Raw genomic sequence first — 21,652 nt, 5'->3', positions numbered from 1 at the left:
AATGTCCTTTGTTAATTTCTACCTTACCCAGTTTTATAACATTGCTGCTGTTGTGCTTGGCTGCTTGTGAGCGGCAAGTTTGGGTGATGGCGCACTCTTGAGTAGCACCACTATACTGTCACTCACTGCAGCTGTAGCTCAGAAATGAAAACACAGGCACAGGTTCTTCAAGACAGGCGCTTTGCTTTTATTTATTGAATCCCACGTAAATTACAATCCAATCCAATCCAATTTTATTTATAAAGCACTTTAAAATACCCAGCACAGGACCAAAGTGCTCTACAGAAAATAAGTTAAAAACAACAGAATAAAAGAAAACGATATATAAAACGGCTTTAGGCACTTCACTTAGTTAAAAGTAACACATGTGCCTTAACAAAAATTACCTCGTGGCCACCTGCCACTTCGGAAGTCTTAGTCTACAGGTGTCGGCCGGTGTCTTTTTCTTCCTTTCTTTTTTTTCTTTCTTTTTTTTCCAAATATCTTTTATTAGAAGATAATATCACAGTTGTTACAGGTTAATAGGACTTATGCCCCTCTTTCCTCTAAACAAAACAAAAAATAAAAATAATTAATTTATTAATTAATTAACTAATTAATTGATAAAAAATAAACAGAAATCCAAGAAACAAAAAATCCACCAATCGATGGTTTAGATTGCATCTAAAGTAGACTCCAGGTTCATTGAAGTGAACCCAACATGTCTTAGAATCAGAGAGAAAATTCTTCTTCTTTTCAATGTCACGTCAATCACAAATTTAACAATTCAATCAGAGAACAGATGGGTTTGGCTGTCGGTGGGGTGCTTCAGGTCCTGGAACAGTAATACAGTTTGAAGCTGGAGGATCTCTGTATGAATATCCCAAAACCAGCCACATCAGTTTCCGTATTGTTTGTGTGTGCGGGACCGGTGGAGTAGACTCTTCAAGACATGACTCAGGCGGCCCACTGCTGCAGAGACTCTTTTAGACGTTTACCTCTGACCACAGGTACAACATGCCCAGGATCCACTAGAGTTCGCCTACAAGGCAGATGTTGGAGTGGAGGATGCCATTCTGTACCTCCAGAGCCCACTCACACCTGGACAAGGGAAAAAGCATGGTCAGGATCCTGTTTCTTGACTTTTCGAGTGCCTTTAATACAATCTGGCCCTGTCTGCTTCAGGAAAAACTAAACAGGATGCAGGTGGACCCCTGCCTGGTCACTTGGATCTCCAACTACCTCACTGACAGACCACAGTACATCAGGCTGAAGGACAACATGCTGACACTGTGATCAGCAGCACAGGAGCACCACAGGGAACTGTGCTGTCCCCTCTTCTCTTCACCCTGTACACCTCTGACTGTGTGTGTGTGTTTTTTTTAAAATAATAAACTATAATGTATTCTGGCTGATCTTGACCCTCTTGTCCTGTTTCATCTGGTTTTATTCCTGCAACAGCTTTTGGCCTTAAAGGTTGCATGAGTAGTATAGATGCCCTTAGCGGTTATTTGGTGGTTTCTACTCACTACACAAACAAGGCAAGATAAACAGTTTCTTAAGGTGGAAATATAGAGGTAAAATCAAAAGAAGTCAAAGGGTTAAAAAGGCGTGGACTCTTCAAAACAAGACTCAGGCGGCCCAACGCTTCACATACTCGTTTACCGAGAATCACATGACACTTTAAGCAGCCGCCCCCAACAGAATGGATATAAAACCAGCCGAAGCTCGAATAAGAGGCGAGACATCTACAAGAAACTCAAGAAGCTCCGTCGCTTTTCTTTTTAAGCTCCTTAAATCTTATTGTAGTATAAAGCAAAGACGAACTGCGCGCGCCAGGTAAGATCTTTATTCTATCAACTAATTCCGTTTTGTTTCCTTTTGTTTAGAACTAGCCGACTAGAAATGAGAACCTTCCCAGACATATAGCCAACTTCCTGCAACCAAGTCATGCAACTGGCTCACAAGACGGGTGCCAAAGTAGGTATCCCCGACAGAATTTGTTTCCCCTGCGTCGGGAGCAAACGCTGGGCTGTCCAAATCACGGACAAACAGTATCCCAGAGTGTTGATTTTTACTTTACAAACACTTCTTATAATGACTAACTACTCCTGAAATTTTTGAGATGTTACCTCTTTATACAGAAAAGTTAGAGTGGGATACAAATAATATCAGGATGATCCTGCCACAATTTGTTCCCCCTGTGTAAATCATGGACAAACAGTATCCCACATTCTTGATTTGTAGTACACAAACACTTCTTATTATGAGGTATTACTCCGGAAACTTTGGAGGATTTAGCTCTTTATACAGTAAAGTTACAGGAGAATAAAAACAATTATCAGGCAAAATGTTCTTGTGTTAAAATAATCCCGTCCGATACCACGTGAGAACAATAAATGTATAATTCTCTGTTGTAACCCTCAAACTGAATGGTAATGTAACGATAGTAATTGTTAACTTTTTCACAAAAGTAAAACATCAGTACTTCCTGTGTGCTCCCGACGCAGGGGAAACAAATTCTGTCGGGGATACCTACTTTGGCACAACACCTGTCTTTAAGTCTGACGTCACTAGCCTTGTCTGGGCTCAAACTCCGCTGCAGGTCCATAAATCAAACGATCACAGTGGTATCACTGGGAGTTGAAAAACTGTCTAAAGTCTTTCATCTGTAATAAAGGATGATGTAAACAGACAAACAGACAAAACTAAAGCCAGGAGAACAACTGAGATAATCCATCCACAATACGAGGTTAGTCATTCATATACTGCTGCATGGGCTGGGCTGTAGTTACATCTTAAGGTTTTAAAAACTGAGCTTTAAAATGATTAGCGGTAATAAAAGCCGAGGGAGGCCGACAGTGATCACTGACTGTTTTTAGGGTCTTTTTGAAATTAAATAGAAGTTACAAAACATTAAACATGTTAACACAAAAGCCATATTAAACGCAGGCTACTTTGGGCCTGGAAGCAGGATTCGTCACGTCACACTTAAAGACCGGATAAATGTTAATGGAATTAACGCTTTGTTTGAAAACATAATTCCCAGCCCCTCTCCTGCTCTGTGACCAATGAGCTGACAGCACACTTACGCACGAGTATGACAATTCAGATTACCGCTTATCTCATTGGTCGAGGAAAGGTCGCTCGCGGAGAAGACACCGGAAGACAACAGATGACCACAACAAGAAGCATGGCCAACAGGAAAACAAACGCCGACACTGCGGTGCAAGTCTCGGACGACAGTACACCTTCGACCAGCAATGTTTGTACCCCTCAGAGAAAGGGGAAAAAAAGGCTGCAAAAATACAGGGAGGAATGGGAAAAGGAAAACACCTGGCTGAAAAAAGTGCGCGATAACACCTATAAAGCGCACTGCACTGTGTGCCGGCGCACTTTTTCCATAGGCCATGGTGGACTGACTGACCTCAAGCAGCATGCTTCTAGTGGTGGGCACATGAAGAACATGAGGGACGTGAAAGCTCGGGGAACCCTTGACCAATTTGTTGTCCACCAGACCACTGCAGAGGCAGATATGGTATGTAAACATTATTATTTAAAAATAATGTGTGTGTGTGTGTGTGTGTGTGTGTGTGTGTGTGTGTGTGTGTATGATTAAAAAATATACACACACACATTTATACATACATTATATGTGTGTGTATAGTTAAGCATGACAGTCTTTCGTTTAGGAAAGATACCTATTTTATTGTGTCAATGTTGTCATTTTATGCTAAAAATAAATGGCTAAATGATCATTTGTTTCCCATGTGTTCATATCACAAAGAATATGCATCTTCTTAAATCAACTTCAAGTCAAATGGTTAAAAAAATAATTTCACACACATAAAAAAGAGCTAAAAAATTCACCACACTGGGAAGGGTGAAGACAATTGGGTCACCCGGCCCTGGCCACGAGGTGTCTCTTATTTTTCAGGGAGTTGGCAACCCTAAGAGCCCCCCACCCACCCACCCCCCATATATTCGAGCACCGTTCGCTGCCATTGAGTTTTAGATGGGGTTTTTGTCCATTATCCAGTTCAAAAGGACACACTTTCTTGCACAGAGTGTTAACAGCCTGTAGAGCTGCTTCCCCCTGATTTTGTCATTTGACATTCTGAGTAACATGCACAATGGATTACATTCAGTGTAGGGCAGGGCAGAGTGGAGAAAGCACTGAATTGTATCTATGGCGATGAGAAGGTGATATTGTAGCTCAGTGTAAAATTTTAATTCCTTTTACTTTATTACAGACGCTCAAAGATTTAGCACTCTCCCAGACTTTGTCCCTGGCCTCGTCACTGATCTCGAATGTAATTCTTTTCCTCATGTTCTCTTCAAATAAGCTGTGTCTGTGACTCCATATTCATTTTACAGACAATAACAGGTTTTTATAGAAGTTCCAAAATTTGGCTTCAATATCTGTTTGATTATTAAGTATTGTTGCAGCCTTGTCTGGTTCCCTTCAATATCTGGAAGTTGGGGGAATGCACCCCATTTGTGAGAATTGCAAAGTAGGGATTGTTATATAGTAGCTTAATCCAATTTATAAAATTTCAGTCGAAACCGAATTGGCGTAGTGTATGAAACGGGTAAGACCATTCAGTGAGGTCAAATGCCTTCTCTGCATCAAGGGAAATTGCCACACCAGACAGACTTTTGATGGAAGAACTTAATCATATTCAGCAACCTAATGATGTTATTATGAGTTGTGAACTCTAATGAAACACGTCTGGCCCTCGTTAATTAACAAGGGGAGCAAGTGTTCTAGACATTTTGCTACTATCTTGGAGAGGAGTTTTAAATCCACATTTAGTAAAGAGATTGGCCTATAAGAGGCACAGTCTTCGGGTAGCTTACCCTTTTTTTTAAGTATAAGGGATATATTGGCTCCCCTTAAAGAAGTGGGTAAGAGACCTTTTTCTTTTTGAAGGAGTCATTATACATGTTTAATAGCAGGCTGGCTAACATTTCTCTGAATTCTTTATAAAAATCGGCACATAGTCCGTCTGGTACCACTACTTTGGCAACCTTCAGCTCTTTAATATTATCAATACCTCCTGCTTTGATATGCGAGAGTCCAATTTGAGGTTCTGGTTTTCAGTAATTTTAGGGAGGTTAAGAGGGGTGAAGAAAGCATCCAATAAGTCTGCGGTATTTACATGTTTTCAATTATATTAAAAAAAAAAAAAAGTTGTAATATTTATCACAGAAACGTGAAGGCAGTTTCTCCAGGTCCAGAGTCCAAAATCCAAATGAAGCCTGTCAGTATAATGGAATGGCTGCCCTCACTATTACTTTCCCTCCTTTTGGGGTTTTTGCTTCCACAATGCATTGCAATAGTTAAGAAATATGAAAAAATACCTGTCGATAGCAAAATAATGCTATTTCACCTGAGACACACAGTTGGACAACATAGAATATGATGGACAATTGTGTAACATAAATTACAAGTAAAATACTAATTTGCCCTTGTTTTCCATTTCCATACGTATAGCGGGTCACCTTTTCGTGAGTCTGAGCTCTCTCATTGTTTCAACAGTCATCCTGGAGCGGGGACTCTGAAATGGCAAGAAGCACTGAACAGAGGGGAATGTCTGACAGCCGGATCGAGGGAATGGAAGAGGAACACGACAATGGGTATGTGTATGAAGATGCAAAAAACTTAAAGTGTTTAAAGACTGTTGAATGTGGGGCCTTTTTTGGTTTTTTTCTTTAATGTTCAGTGATACATCATTTCAAAATGCAGTCATGAATGTAAAATTTGTAGTGATGGCGTGGTGAAGCTGGATTGTGGTAATCTCTTTTCTAAAAATAGAGAATGAATGACGAATGTTAATACTAAAAAGTAAAAAAAAAAACACTTATTAATACTGCTGTGTAGTGTGCCAAAGTATACCTTCTTTGTATAACCAGTCTGTCCTGCCATCAAGTGTTTTATTTAAAGAAAAAAACAAACAAACTGGGTGACTGAGGAGGCTTCCTCTTTGTTAACAAAAGAGAGGAGACATGTTCTTTCAGAATGTGTTCTTCAGTCTGTCAAAAAGTCTGCCCTCTTTCTACAATGCAGAATCTCTGTACTACAGTCAAATGCTTTATTTAGATAAATTTAATAATTTTACCTGGGCAGCACGGTGGCACGGTGGTTAGCACTGTTGCCGCACAGCAAGGTCCTGAGTTCAATTCCACCATCAGGCCGGGGGCTTTCTGTGTGGAGTTTGCATGTTCTCCCCCGTGTTTGCGTGGGTTCCCTCCGGGTAATCCGGCTTCCTCCCACAGTCCAAAGACATGCAGCTTGTGGGGATAGGTTAATTGGAAAATCCAAATTGCCACTAGGTGTGAATGTACGAGTGAGTGTGAATGGTTGTCTGTCCCTGTGTGTTAGCCCTGTGACAGACTGGCGACCTGTCCAGGGTGTACCCCACCTCTCGCCCTATGACAGCTGGGATAGGCTCCAGCGCCCCCCGCGACCCTGAAAAGGATAAGCGGCAGTGAATGGATGGATGGATGGATAATAATTTTACCTGTAAAATAATAGAATTAAGAATGTTACAGTTCTTAATTCCTCTTTTAAATGCAGATTTTTTTTAAACAGATCTAGCTTTTAAAATACTAGATGTTTATTTAGAATCAAATATTTAAAATTCATAAAGCATCCTTAATAAAATATCACTCTGACTTCGATAAGCAATCTGCAGTTTCCAGGGGTTTTCTTTCCTTGCAGAACCCAAACACTACATACGTGATTATTCAAAATCATCCCACACCTCTTTGTTTGCACTTCACAGCAAACAAAGAGGCCACGTCATAACTAAAAACAATTATTGAGAGAAGGCCCAAGAAATTAAACTGAATTTGCTAATGACCCTATGTGCCCAATTAAACAAAAAAACAGGCAATTAGACATGAAATAAGAGGAATAAGTTAACTGCCTTGATGTTCAACAAGATCCCACCCCAGGGTCTGGATACTGGAACACTTGGGACAAAATTGGTCCGTGTAACTAAAGCCCCTTTTCCATTATTACGTACTGGGGTTGACTCTCTACGAATTGAGATGACTCAACTGGTTTTCCATTACAACCCGGTAGTACCTTGTTTGCATGCTTGTCGTCATAGCGACGGGTCTGCACCTCCGCATTGTAATTAATATACAACACGAATGCTACAATAAAGGTGGACATCAAAGCGAATATATACCTGCTGCTTGACCTGTAGCTTTTCATCACACTTGGGGGAACATGGTGCTGTTGGGTTTTAGGGTTTGTTTGTTTTTGGTTTTGTTTTTTTGTATAGCCATTTCTTTCTTTGCCAAGTTTCCAAATTTTGATTTTTTTTTTTTTTTTTTAGTGAACAAGACGCTCTCGTGCTGCTACTGACCAGCTATTACGTTCCCCTAAAAAGGTCCGGGGAATAAGGGGAAAGTTTTAAAAGGTGTCCAGGTTGAGGATAAAAAGGAGACAGGCAGGCAAAATGGTTAAATTAAAGTGTTTTATTAGTGTTTCTATTAATAACTGAACTAAAAGAGACGGAAAAGCTTTTAAAGAAAGAACTGCAAAACTCAGGTGTTGGTCAAACTGAAAAGTAAGTCAGAAAGGGTTAGTCACCAGAACACACCCCTCTCCACAGAGCAGGAAAAATCAATCACCACACTCACACACTCACAGAGCTCACTAGCAACCCAACAAGGCTCTCTGACAGTAGGGCTGCATCCCAATTCAGGGTCCGCAGCCTTAATGGTCCACAAGGGCCGCGTACTCAAAGACTGCTAAGACCGGAAGTGCGAGGCTTGTAGGCTTGTGAAATGGGACGGTCTACCCTTCGTTGCGCTGCCCAGGTTGCCTAGCAACCATGATACTAACAGCTGGAAACATTTCACACAGCTTTGTTTGACAGAAATGAAGGATAAAATCTTTCGTTCATTTGTTTGTTTTTTATATGAGCTTTGTGTAATTTGATAAGTATCTGAGGCATCTTACTTTGGTAATGTAAATATAATATGGCCAATATTAAAGTTATTATTATATTTATCATTATTAGTTATTACAGCAGTGAACTTGAACTCTGTGTCAAATACTAAGCTTCAGTAAAGATTCAAGTTGCAGTTATTTATATTTCCTATCACCTTAAATCGTCACTCAAAGACAAATATCTTTGACAGTGTATATATAGATGTATTATACAGGGTGGGCCATTTATATGGATACGCCGTAATAACATGGGGAATGGTTGGTGATATTAAAGTCCTGTTTGTGGCACATTAGTATATGTGAGGGGGCAAACTCCTCAAGATGGGTGGTGACCATGGTGGCCATTTAGAAGTCGGCCATCTTGGATATTCCTAGATGAACAGTTTCCTGGAAAGTGGATTGGTCATCGTGGGCCAGTTGAATGGCCCCCAAGGTCTCCCGATCTGACCCCCTTAGACTTTTATCTTTGGGGTCATCTGAAGGCAGTTGTCTATGGTGTGAAGATATGAGATGTGCAGCACCTGAAACTACGGATACTGGATGCCTGTGCTGGCATTTCTCCTGCGGTGTTGCTATCAGTGTGTGAAGAGTGGGAGAAGAGGGTTGCATTGACAATCCAACACAATGGGCAGCACATTGAACACATTTTATAAGTGGTCAGAAACTTGTAAATAACTCATGAAAGAATAAAGTTACGTTGAAACTAGGGCTGCCACGATTAGTCGACTAGTCACGATTACGTAGACTATCAAAATCGTCGACGACTGATTTAATAGTCGACGCGTCGTTTGAAGCTTTGTAAGATCCCAAAAGACGCAGAATTAAGTAGTAGGATTTAAGAGTGTAATAACGGACTGAAACAGAAGATGGCAGCACTGCATGTACAAGGATGCCAGCTGCCGTTAAACCCCGAAGAAGAAGTAGCTCTGTCCCAGAATTCATAGTGCAGCCCAGCTCAGTTTCCAACAATGGCGGCAGCTAGTTAGTTTTAATATTACTCTTATTATTCTTTCTGGGTCACAAAATAAACGTTTAACATATTTTCAGGTGAGAATGTAGCTGTGTAAACCTCAAATATCTGCTCAGTTTATCAAGACACCACATATTTTCAAAAGCGCTCCGACGTTTTCGGAGACGTCTGTTACCCACTAGCTCGATAGCTAGCCGGGGTCCAAGGCTCACTAGAGCCGGTGAGAACACCGGACTCCCGGCAAATCGTTTTCAAACCCACCGCCGTCTTTCGCTACTCAGGTTAAACATATATAAGTCACTTAGATAACTTAAAATGTTACTGTTTGGCTTTTTTTTTTTTTTTTTTTTTTTTTTTTTTTTTTTTAGTATTTTATTTGTTCCTGAGTAAATCGGTTTGGCTGAGGTTAAAGTTATAGTTTTTACACAGCTGAATAAATGTCAAGCAGACAACTGATTATCAGAAGTGTGAGATGCTCGAGAGTATACTCCGGTGTCCCGTTACATTTTAGATAGCAAGGAGTTTATTAAACTTCACCGAAACAATCTGCAAATTTCATTAAAATTTAATAAACTATCATCTTGTCTTTATTTTTAGTTAGCACATACCTTAAACACTTAAAGCTATAAGCTAATGATAGTTATGTAAGAGCAGATGCTGCTGGTGCAATAAGCTGTACGTTTTACGTCCAATGGATGCATGATCTGATTAGTCGACTAATCGCAAAAATAATCGTTGACTAGTCGACTATCAAAATAATCGTTTGTGGCAGCCCTAGTTGAAACCAAGCACACCATTGTTTTTCTTGTGACATTACCAATAAGTTTAATGTGTCACATGGCCCTCTTCCTATTGAAAAAAACAAAAGTTGTATCCAAGATGGCCGAATTCTAAATGGCCACCATGGTCGCCACCCATCTTGAGGAGTTTGCCCCCTCACATATACTAATGTGCCACAAACAGGACTTTAATATCACCAACCATTCCCATGTTATTACGGTGTATCCATATAAATGGCCCACCCTGTATATAAGAGACAAATATTGTTCTTTCAGTATTTTGGCATTACTAAATTTGGCTCAATGCTTACATATGTGTAAAAAGAAAATGTACGAGCTGTGATAACTGTTTCTGATAAAATGAAGAGTAGACTGATATATTAAATATTCCTTTATTGGGTGAGAAAATCAGACCATGTCATAACTGCTTTAAGTCATACAGAATAGATATCAGAGCCTTAAACAGGCTGACTTCTGCTAAATGGGTCAAACTGGGCAGAAAGTATACAAACGCATAACATCCTTATGGAATGTGTTGTAACACTATAGATCAACTTACCTCAGAATATATAAAGCATATAAACAATTACAGCAATATGATACAACAAAGACAGGAGTACTACTAATGCTAAATACTCAAAGCTTCATAAACTGAAACAAACATTTATTTTTAGGTCCATTCTGCTGCTGATACATACTTTAGGTTTCTGAATATTAAACTTGTTGCTGCATAGTGTGTAACTTGAAGGCCCTGAGTACTTTCTCCCACACTGAAAATACTGGAATGACAAAATTATTTGAACATTACCTAATGAGACTGATTCAGGACAGACAATTAGTTATTTTAAACTTTTCTAGCAGTCCTTCACAAACAGGGAACAGTCTGTCTGTTCTCTCCATCTGTCAGCTGCTGCTGGCTCTTCCTCCTCCTCTTCCTCACACACTGCTGAGTTTGTCCTGGTGGATCATCAGGGGTGCAAAGCCTCACAGATGATGTGCAGCAGTGGCTCCCTCAGTCTGTCCTCACTCTGGACACTTGCAGTTGTCACACATGGAAATCAAATGTGTGATAAGCTGCAGGATTCAAACACAAGTGTAACTTATAAATACATGTTCATACTTTTATTCCACAATCAGAGAGAAAGAAACAGAGAGAGAGTGCAGGACAGACAGACAGGTGACAGTCTCAGATGTATACACTGCTACAAAACAGCACAAGAGAAGGAGGATTTAGTGTTTGTGTTATTACGAGCGCTAAACAAAAAGAGTTCCCAGATGGTACAGTGGACACATGTGTGACTCCTGTGATTAAAGCATCTTTCTTTCAGCTTAACGAGTGAACTGTCAGCTCGTTCAAACACATGTTAAAGTCCGTTTGGCTCGACACCACCGAACAGAGGCAGCAATGTAACATAGCTAACATTAACAGTGCAGTGAATAACACCCCCTCCCATAATTACAAACCAGTGGTTTGTCACAGAGGGTCCTACACATTGCAATAAGCAAACCAATTAATTATACCTGTGATCATTGCACCACCAACTTGCAAATATTACACCTACTAATAGGGCTGCCACGATTCGTTGACTAGTCACGATTATGTAGACTATTAAAATCGTCGACGACTAATTTAATAGTCGACGCATCGTCCTTAATTTCCCCAGATTTGAAGGATGGGTTGGGTGTATCCTTCGTGACCCAACCTATCCCAAAATTCATAGCGCGGCTCAGCCAATTCCAGTTTCCAACAATGGCGGCAGCTACTTAGTTTTAATATTACTCTTTCTGGATCACAAAATAAAGTTTTCAGATATTTTCAGGTGAGAATGTAGCTGTGTAAACTTGAAATATCTGCTCGATTTATCAAGACATCACATATTTCCAAAAGTGCTTCGACGTTTTCGGAGACAAGCTGGCCAGGAGGTCAAGGTTCAACTCAGGTTTAACATGATATATAAGTCACTTAGATAACTTAAAAATGTTGTTGTGTTTGTTTGGTTTTTTTGTTTTGTTTCGTTTCGTTTTCGGGTTGTTTTTTTTGTTTTTTTTTTCCCAGTGTTTTGTTTGTTCCTGAGTAAATCGGTTTGGCTGAGATTAAAGTTTTCTAGTTTTCACACAGCTGAGTAAACGTCAAACAGAAAAATGATTAAACAGAAATGTGAGATGGTAGAGAATTTAGTCCAGTGTCCTGTTATATTTTAAATGGCAAGGAGCAGACGGCTGAGTTTATTCAACTCCACTGAGACGATCTGCAAATTTCATTAAAAGTTTAATAAACTATCATTTTATCTTTATTTTTAGTTGGCACATATCTTAAACACTTCAAGCTGTAAGCGAATGATAGTTATATAAGAGCAGATGCATGTGGTGTGTTAAGGGTTCAGAAATTGAGGAGGTAGACCAAAATAATGACCACTGATCCGGCCGGGTGCAATTAGACGACATTTTAATGAATACACGCAGCGTGGAGCCAACACTGTACAGATTCAGTGTTGAACTCTCTTACAATAGTCAGAACCCAATATTTATAGGGGTGAAACAGTACAGCCCCCCCCCCCCCCTTTCTGTTGCCAGGCAGAAACCAAAACCACAATGACTTTTAACATAGTTTAAAAAGAACATGGTCGCGTCTCCATCCAGGTGCCTTCCTGTTGTCCCCGGACGCTCGCCTTCGCTGTCGCTTGTCTCTGGAACATCCTGCACCTGCTTCTTCATCAAACAGTCACATATGCACGCACAATTTTGCAGTTGCAAGCAAAACATAAGATTAACTTTTACGTATATAACTGAGTCTATCTACGATGTGTGTGTATGTGGGTGTATGTGTGTGTCAGCTTCTGCTTGCACTTTGTTTCACCTCTCAGCTCCCCAGCTAGACCTTGTAACCTTTCCACTAGACAGAAGGCCAGCACAACTGAAACTATGTGTGTGCATGTGTGTATGTCTGTCTGTGCGTGCACAGAGTTTGCATATGCTCTCTGCACCTTAGTTGACCTCAGCTTAAGCAACCAGGCTAAGGCTATCCTGTGTGTGCCGATCTTGACTTATATGTAAAATGTATAAAACAAATGTTCCAATCTAATACAACTACTTAAATCTTAATCAAAGCTTAATCAAAGATAAATGCATAATAAAATAACCTGCTCTTAACTTGCACTTAGACTCTGGTTTCAGTTTCGCTTCTGCAGAAGCATACTCTGCACAAGCCAGTGTCTCCTGTCAAGACCGTGTAGGCCTAAAGTTAGACCTTCTCTTCTATAAAATAATGTGGCCAGGAAGTACGTATTCAGATTATAAATTTAAATCTCAATAGGTGCAATAAGCTGTATGTTTTACGTCCAGTGGATACATGATCTGATGCCTTACTAAAACACTTTTCAGATGCCTCTTCACTGGGTCATGGCGTCTGGCATGTTGATTAGGTGCAGGTTTGAATGATTTTGGTATACACAATCTGTCACACTGCAGGTCATTTGGAGGACCTGGAAGATGGTCAACTGACGGCAGCTCTGAGTTAGTTGACCTCTGACACTGACCACATGACACCATTGAGCAATTATGCTCCAAGTGTGGCCTTTTACTAGGCCTGGCAACTTTGTAAGTTTGACCACAACTGACTTTTATCAAACCAGGCCTTTTGCTTTGAGTGTGCTTTCTGTTTAAGGTCTTGAACCTACAACTGTATCAGCCTTGTTAACTGCCACACTCCTAGGTCTCCGAGATGTATCGTATTTTTTTTGGGCTATAAGGCAAACTTAAAATCCTTTAATTTTCTCAAAAATCGTCAGTGTGCCTTATGTATGAATTCTGGTTGTGCCTAACCCTATCAATGGTACGGAAGTGGAGGAAGAAAGAGTTGAGTAAAGTTTGACTTATCTGACTTTGTTTTACTTAATGCACCTTATAATCCAGTGCGCCTTATGTTTGAAATCAGACCCGTTCATCAACAGTGCGCTTTATGGTCCGAAAAATACGATATTATGGTGAGAAGGGATGTCACATTCTACAGTGTTTATTTTATGAATTAGGGTAAACTCGTTGGCCAGTGTGGCAGCCTGCTGTAAAGTGAAAGCCCTTTGTTCACTTAAATAAAAAGCAATACACTCAGGCACAGAGTTCTTGAATTCCTCCACAAGCATGAATTCCCACAACGAGGCCACATCATTAGCCTGGCTTGAGGAGCACCACCTGTCAAAGAGCTTTTTCTCCTCTAGCAAATTCAAGGTAGGATTGGCCCTGTGTCTCAAAAATGCTATCGGCTTCAGGTACAAGTTCATAGGCTTTCAGGATGGCACTTTTTAAGCTTTTCATAAACTAAACAGTCTTCCATAGACAGATCAGAAAAAGCGACACGTGTAGGCCCAGTACTCCGCAGCTCCAGCTGATGCAACTTGATGGCTGTTTCAGCCTCAGTTTCCTTCAGTTTCAGCTTCTTTCTGAACTGGAACTCGTTCCTCCTTCGCCAACTGAAGGCATGCCAGATGCCTTTTAGGCTTTGAATTCATTTTATAGTTGGATAAGGGCTAGCAAACGCACACTTAAGACACCACACATCTCTTCTAACTCAGTCACAGGCTAGCCAACTATTAAACTGATTAATGACGAACTAAACAACTTAATTTCATTGACCAACTTACCTCTTGTGGCATACACCTTAAAAACAACAAATACAAACTTACCCAGTTCCTAACAACAGCAAATTTTACCTGATCTGATTGGTCAGATCTGTTTATTTGGATCCAAAACGTCGGAAAAATCGAGCTTGGTTTGAAAAAAATAAATGCCGCTAATTCATCCTGCGTAATTAAACGTCCAGTGTGAACGGCTGCATTAAGAATAGGCGAGTTACACCTGCTTTCATCATTGTTTCAACACTCATCCAGGAGCTGGACTTTGGTACCGAAAAAAAGGAGGAGATTGTCAGAGAGCCAGATGGAGAGAATGAGAGTGGAAGAAGACAACCGGTATGTATGTTTGTGGGCATGCAAAAGGTATTTGTTTAAAAGTCATTTTAAACAAAGTGTTAAAGTTTTTAAAAAAAAAAAAAACACACAAAAGCTCTAACCACTTAATTTTACATTTATGTAAGGTACTTTATAGCTTTTGGTGAAATTATACTTGATTGTGGTTAATTTTTTTTTCATAGTAGGCTCAGTAAGTTACAGTGATCTCCATTTTAAATCTGGTGGGACTAACCATCAAAACATTTTGTCTGCAGCAACTGTGCTGCTGTCAGTCTGTATTATGTGTTTAACCTCTGTAGTAATTTTTCCAATATTCTAGTTTGATATTCCTTTGTAAAATCATTAGTCTATCTTTGTGATTGGTCAGATGCTACCAGTGCTACATCTTTCATATGAGTGTAACAGAAGAATACCTTGGATATTGGCCCATAAAGAAGTTGATATAGCCTGTTATGTAGGTAGTGTGTCAATATCCTCCCCATATATTTGATTTCTCAGACTTTTTTTTTAAATCTGATTTTTTTTTAAAAAAGTTGTTGTTGTTTTTTTGTTTGTTTTTTTTTCAGATAAAATCACCCACAAAGCGTAAAGGCTAAAAACTCAATTCAGTTTTATTTATATAGCACCAGATGACAACAGCTGCCTAAGGGGCTTTATATTGTAAGACAAACATCCTACAGTAATACAAAGAGAGAAAACGGAATAAACCCCAACAATATATAACCCCCTCCCCCTACAAGCAAGCGATTTGGCAACAGCGTAAAGGGAAAAACTCCCTTTTAACTGGAAGAAACCTCACGGACAACCAGGTGCAGGTGGCGGCATCTGCAATGACTGGTTGGGGTGAGGGGAGGAAGACAGGAGGAAAGACATGCTGTGGAAGAGACCAAGAGATGAATAATAAATAAAAATAAAACTGCTGCATACCTTTTGTCCAGTCTGTGCTCTGCAGATTTATATAAATGGAACCCAGGGTTTTAGATGGAGTGTCAAGCTGTTTGTCTTGGGCTAAACCTTATATGGGAAAGCCTATGTCTAAACAGCACCTTTCCACTCCAGCAATTGCTCTGGACTATACCGTCAGGGGTCTTCAGGCTCCTGCTGACCTGCAGGTACATTTCAAAAAGAATCTGGCAATTTGTGGGCTCACTTTAAGTGGGGGTTTCCATCCAGGAGGTGTGTGCGGCTGCATCCTAGGTCTCACCCATTTTCTAGGTTTTGCAAGATACATGTTACAGTGCCTAACCTTTCACTTCTCAGTGCAGATGCTTTCCAGGTTGGAAGGTTATGTATATAGCCCTGCTTCTCTGAGTAGCCTATTATATGGTGAGGCCCTATCCCCTCCTGACATGGGTGTCACTTAACCAGCCTATAAGTGTGGGTGTAATGGCATTTAAGCTTCTGATGAGGTCACACAGGAGGAATTCCCATTGTGAGGCACTCAGACAACTGACAATACATAAGTTATTTCCTTGTAGCTAAGAGGTCAGACCATTTCTTATATTATGATTAATCTCTGTCTCTCTTCAACAGTGGGAGTTTTTCTTTCTGTATTGGCCATCTGATTGTTAGAATTTTCTCTGTATTTATTATAAGGAATTTGTCTAACGATATAAAATGCCTTGAGGGCATATAAATAAAATATAAGTGAATTACAAAGTACATAATATAGATCAGATTATTGTAAAGAATGAATTTTAAAAAAAAAAACATTTTTTTTTTTTTTTAAGGTTGATTTACTCATATCTAATTTGTATTAAACCCTCAGATTTAATATAAACCCTTAATGTATAAAAGATGTTATGAAAACTGCAAAAATGTGGAACATCTTGTTTTTGTCACAGTTGGACAAATTCAGGCATGGAACAGAACCAAACGAATTTACCTCAAAGTCAGATTCAAGTCAATAAACTGAATCAACTGATTTCGGTAAGCTCATTCAGGATTTTTTATTTTTTTTTTTTAAAAAAGGCTTTGTTTCTAAGATTTGATCTTTCTCTCTAATGTAGGACGCCAATGCAGAATATGAGAGAGTGAAGGCTTTAGTTGAGAAGCTGGAGACTCAAAGTAAAGGTATAGCCACAGACTTTATAACAGAGAGGTATGTAAAGTTGGACATTTAAATGGGGACTGAGTCTGGCGACTGATTCAGTGCTGGAGCCAGTCTCAAGTGGCCATTAGAGCAAGTGCAGCTATGTTTAACAGATGTGCCTTTTTTTTCTTTTTTGTTTAATCTTTATCAGCGGGAGAACCTGATGGACCTGAGAGCTTCAATAAAATAACTGAGCAGGTACAGTAAATGGTTCTTGCATGCACTGTTTTTGCATACATAAACATGCTTTCTTATGAACCTTCTTTAAAATCTTTCCCCTGGAGTTTGTTGAAGAAAATAGAATAAAAAAAGAATGTAATGATAATTTTCGAAGCACAATATATATTTTTGTATTATTTTTGGATAAGATTGAAATTGTTTTGTCATGATTTTTTTTGTCTCCATCATAATTTGTCTGTATGTGTGTTTCTTTTTCTACTGCATGTAAATTTAAATGGTACAAAATAACTACACAGAGGGGAAGTTAATGATATTGTGATTATTGCTGGTAAACAGAAAACATGCCAGTTTCCAGATACTGCTTAGATTTGATAATTTATTTCCACAGTCCCACATTTCACAGTCGAGCCTGAGTACAAGCAAGCCAACTTGTCAGGGTGGGGCAATTAATGTGCACATAATTAAGGCAGTCAAAGTTCAGTCATTTGAAATGTGGCCCGTGTAAACCAAAGTAGATGGTTGCAATATAAAATGGTACAAAGGACTTTATTTTACCAAAAAATCTTTCCGCACAATAAAGTGACAATATGGCATAGACACAGTGTCTACACAACTATATTGCTACTACTCGCCATCTTGTGAAATTGGATCCAGCAATGCAGAGCAAATAGGATGATCAGGAATCCATTCCTATAAATTCTGGCATCATCTCATGTCTGTCTCAGTCAGGTGTTGAAATGTGTGTGGGTGTGGTTTTTCTGCACAGATTTTAAACCATACACAAACGGTGTTGGCGACTCTCACTATTGTGGAGCGGGAATGCAGGCAGCAGCTGGCCTACATTGGAAGTAAAGCTGACACCAGTCTGGACCACCTGGAGGACTGGTTAGAATTGATTTGCTCTGCTCAGCTTTTTACTTTTTATGTTGAGGATGGAACTTTACATATCCAAGATAATCTGTAAGTCATTCATTCATTCATGCTTTCAACACTTGTTCCTGTGTACCTGCTTTATTCTGTGTGCAGGTTTTTGACTGCTGGTAAAGTGCTGCTAGGAGTACATGAACAGCTGCTGAAGCTGCAAGACCAGAACAGCAAATACGGAATAACTGACATCGTCAGCCTCCTTTCATTGAAAAAATGTCAGAAGATTTCATGGGCCCTATTAACAACACTTGTCATGAGGTAAGTCATTCATATTAATTTTATTTATATACTGCCATTCGCAACAACGGTTGCCCCAAGTTGCATCACATTGTCAGTAAAATGGTCCCACAATAAAACAGAATCTTACAAATCAGATTTTTGCAGCATCACTGAAACAGGATGGTTCTAATTTTGCACAATTACAAGAAAGCAGTCCTACATGTTTGTTTAATATGCCCATTGAATGATCTATCCTGGTCAAAAATTATTCCAAGATTCCTAGTGGTCTTACTGGAGGCCAAATGAATACCATGCAGAGTCAGTATGTGGTTAGACGCCATGTTTCTAACATTTTTAGGGCCAAGTACAATAGCCACAGTTTTATCTGAATTTAGCAGGAAAGTAGAGGTCATCCATGTCTTTGTCTTCATCAGATCTGCAGCTGTATGTCCAGAGTATACGGCTTCAGATCTAATGATTTGATATTCTGATGTAACGCTGTGTTGACACATGGCATTGAAGAAGAAAATGGTGGTGGAAACACTTCCTTAAATTTAGTTACAGCACTTTCATAAGGGACAGGTACCGGAACTAAATTTTTTCCCCATTGTTGTGAAATCCATAATTTTAAATCGTGAATGTAATAAATGTTGAGAGATGAGGGTTATCAGGGATCGCTATTAAATGTTAAGTTTCTATGCCATATGTTAGAACAAGATCTGGAGTGTGATTAAAGTGGCGGGAGGGTTCTTTACATTTTGAAAAAGCCAAATGAGTCTAAAAATGGATTAAATGCCGTGTTGAGCCTGTCATTTTTGGTATCTACATAATTACCATCACCCACAATAATTATGTTATCTGAGTAGTTCAGTGTGTGTGTGTGTGTGTGTGTGTGTGTGTGTGTGTGTGTGTGTGGACGGGTATTAACATCTTCATGGGGACCAAAAATTGGTAGTTTACTATACTTGTGGGGACAAACAGCCCTTGTGGGGACCAAAATCCCGGTCCCCACGAGTTTGAAGGCATTTTTGAGCCTCAAAATGTGGTTTTAGTGTCAGGGTTACAATTAGGTTATGGTTAGGTTTAGGGTTAGGGTCAGGGTTAGGTATTCATTTTTGATGGTTAGGGTAAGGGGCTAGGGAAAGCATTGTGTCAATGAAATGTCCCCCACAAGGATATAAATACACGTGTGTGTGTGTGTGTGTGTGTGTGTGTGTGTGTGTGTTGTTAACTCTAGGTTGTAAACAGACATTCACAGAATCTCTTTTCAACATACAGAGTATTACAGAGCCTGTCTTAGTTATTTATGGTTGTTTACACCCAAGTTCTCAATTTATTTTGTTTTAAGGATGATTTACTGATATCATTTAGAGAGGACAAATTTGTATTAAATCCTCAGATTTAATATAAACCCCCAATGTATAAAATATTTTATAATAACTGCAAAAATGTGGAACATCTTGTTTTTGTGACAATTGCAGGAACCCAGACATGGAACAGAACGGAACAAATGTGCCTGAACCAAGTACCCAAGTCGATAAACTGAATCAACAGATTTCGGTAACTCTCTTCAGAACTTTCTTTAATCCATCTTGGGAGTTAAAAAAATGTCTTTGTTTATCTTTTGTTTCTTCAACTTTCCCTCTAATGCAGGAAATCAAGGCAGGATTTGAGACACTGAAGACATTAAATCAAAGCCTTGATATGGTGCTGGAGACTCAAAGCAGAGGTATGGCCAGCCCCCAGTGTTGGGGAGTAACGGAATACATGTTCCGCCTTTACTAATTTAAAATACAAAATATGAGTAACTGTATTCCGTTACAGTTACCGTTTTAAAAGGTGGTATTCAGAATACAGGTACTTTGTTGAAATAAATGGATTACACAGCGGTATTTTCCGGTTTCATATTGTCAGGACTGTTTGGGTTTTGTTTGACAGCTATGTTCTGTTGTTCCAGGCGACAGCGTTACGGTTGCCATTGTTACAGGGTGACGCTCTCTGCTACTGTGTGTTTCCTGGGTGAGAGAGCACATTTTTGTTGTTGTTGTTGTTGTGCTAAGCTATGCCGAGCAGTTGGGTTAGCGGCAGTGTGTTTCTGTTGGAAAATAAACGGCTGTGCTCCCTGGCAACTCGGGGAAGCAAGACCAAATGACAACTCTGTCTACTTTTGTCTGAGCTCGCCACAATATGTTAGGCTATACCGTCTCTATTTTTGGTAATTCCAAGCCGGTGGAAGCCCAAACAAAGCACGCATTAAGAGGCCCAAATGCCTGTCTCAAACTCGCATCTCATAATGACGTGAAGAAATATTAAAAAAAAATGATTTAATATGAAGGCAATAGGCAGAATGCTACAGGCATAGCGCTAAAGAATGTAGCCTCATGGGCAGAGTAGTGCTGCAGGGAGAATGGACTGCCATACCCGTTATGTGTCTATGAGCAAGAGGAGGGAGAAAAAGGAGAGTGGAAAAAGTACGAGTTGTCACCGAGCAGAAACAGGAGCTGGAAGCATGTAGATATAATAATAACCACTGCAGCCAAGAAGAGTGCCTGACGAGCCCAGTTGTAAGTACGGACCTTCAGTAATAGTAATAAATCACACAGCAATACTACATTCACGTAGTTGTAAAAAGCATGATAACATATTAAGTAATCCAAATACGTTACAAAATACATTTTCGGGCATCTATTCTGTAGTGGAATTCGTTGTTTTGTTTTGTTTTTTTTGTTTGTTTGTTGTTTTTTTTTTTTGACACTGTAGTTTTTATTAGTAGTTTTGTCACAATTTCATCACAGACATGTACTACATTTCAGGAGAAATAAACAAACAAGCACAGAGTCAAAACAAACAGAACTACAGCGAACAAGGTGTGGGTGCCATTTATAATCAACTACCATATGCATGCCTGCCTTTACTCCGCAGCATACATACTCCAGCTTATATACATACTTTTTATACATGCATGCACATATGGATATACAAAGTTATAGACAAAAACCTTAAATGTTTTGTTCGTTCATTAATTTTCCTTGGTGCCATATAATGTCCACTTCTCCCACTTAGCAACAAATATATCTTCCTTTAATTTGAGAATGTAAGTCATTTTTTTTTTTTTTCATTGCATAGATTTCCCCGACAACATTTAACCAGTCTTTTGAAGGAGGTGGATCCAGTTTGTACCAGTTTCTTGTTATAGCTTTCTTTGCAGCTATCAATAGGATTTTTGTCAAATATAAGTCGTCATACTTAACATACTTTCTTATATTCCCAAGACATACCGTTTTAAAATTTAATGGTAATTGATAGCCCAAGATATCACCTATTACAAGAGTCACAGTCTTCCAAAAATTATGCAGTTTGAGGCACTCCCAAAACACGTGCGTGTGATGTGCTTCCTCATTTCCACATCTTCTCCAGCATGGCAAACTGTCTTGAGTCTGCTTACTTTTAATTTTTGGTGTAAGAATCGAGTAAGATGCTTTCCATCCAAATTCTCTCCAGCATCTTGAGTTAGTTGTGTTCTGGGTTTCACACATATCTACCCATTCCTCAGTTGAGATATCAGTCTTTATT

The 21,652-nt window shown here is 39.4% G+C and overlaps 1 protein-coding gene across 2 annotated transcripts in view; it reads left to right on the top strand.

Annotated features, from left to right (window-relative positions):
* Nucleotides 1-1,731: 1,731 nt before the first annotated feature.
* The window catches only part of LOC134645816 (signal transducer and activator of transcription 1-alpha/beta-like), a 66,729-nt gene continuing 46,808 nt past the window's right edge, over nt 1,732-21,652 (top strand). Inside the window, exons 1-11 of one of the 2 annotated variants that reach the window (XM_063499414.1) lie at nt 1,732-1,818; nt 3,122-3,517; nt 5,522-5,619; nt 14,581-14,661; nt 16,506-16,590; nt 16,671-16,734; nt 16,905-16,951; nt 17,700-17,818; nt 17,960-18,118; nt 19,561-19,639; nt 19,733-19,808. In XM_063499414.1, coding sequence (XP_063355484.1) covers nt 3,155-3,517; nt 5,522-5,619; nt 14,581-14,661; nt 16,506-16,590; nt 16,671-16,734; nt 16,905-16,951; nt 17,700-17,818; nt 17,960-18,118; nt 19,561-19,639; nt 19,733-19,808 — 1,171 coding nt within the window. In that variant the 5' untranslated portion in view covers nt 1,732-1,818; nt 3,122-3,154. Of the gene's footprint in view, nt 1,819-3,121; nt 3,518-5,521; nt 5,620-14,580; nt 14,689-16,505; nt 16,591-16,670; nt 16,735-16,904; nt 16,952-17,699; nt 17,819-17,959; nt 18,119-19,560; nt 19,640-19,732; nt 19,809-21,652 lie in introns of both variants that reach the window. The other variant, XM_063499413.1, reaches the window with a different exon arrangement.

Source organism: Pelmatolapia mariae, linkage group LG16_19 (assembly GCF_036321145.2).
Source record: "Pelmatolapia mariae isolate MD_Pm_ZW linkage group LG16_19, Pm_UMD_F_2, whole genome shotgun sequence".
Classification (NCBI taxonomy): Eukaryota; Metazoa; Chordata; class Actinopteri; order Cichliformes; family Cichlidae; genus Pelmatolapia; species Pelmatolapia mariae.
The sequence above is the reverse complement of the archived record's forward strand: the minus strand, read 5'-3'. Positions and strand labels throughout refer to the sequence as shown.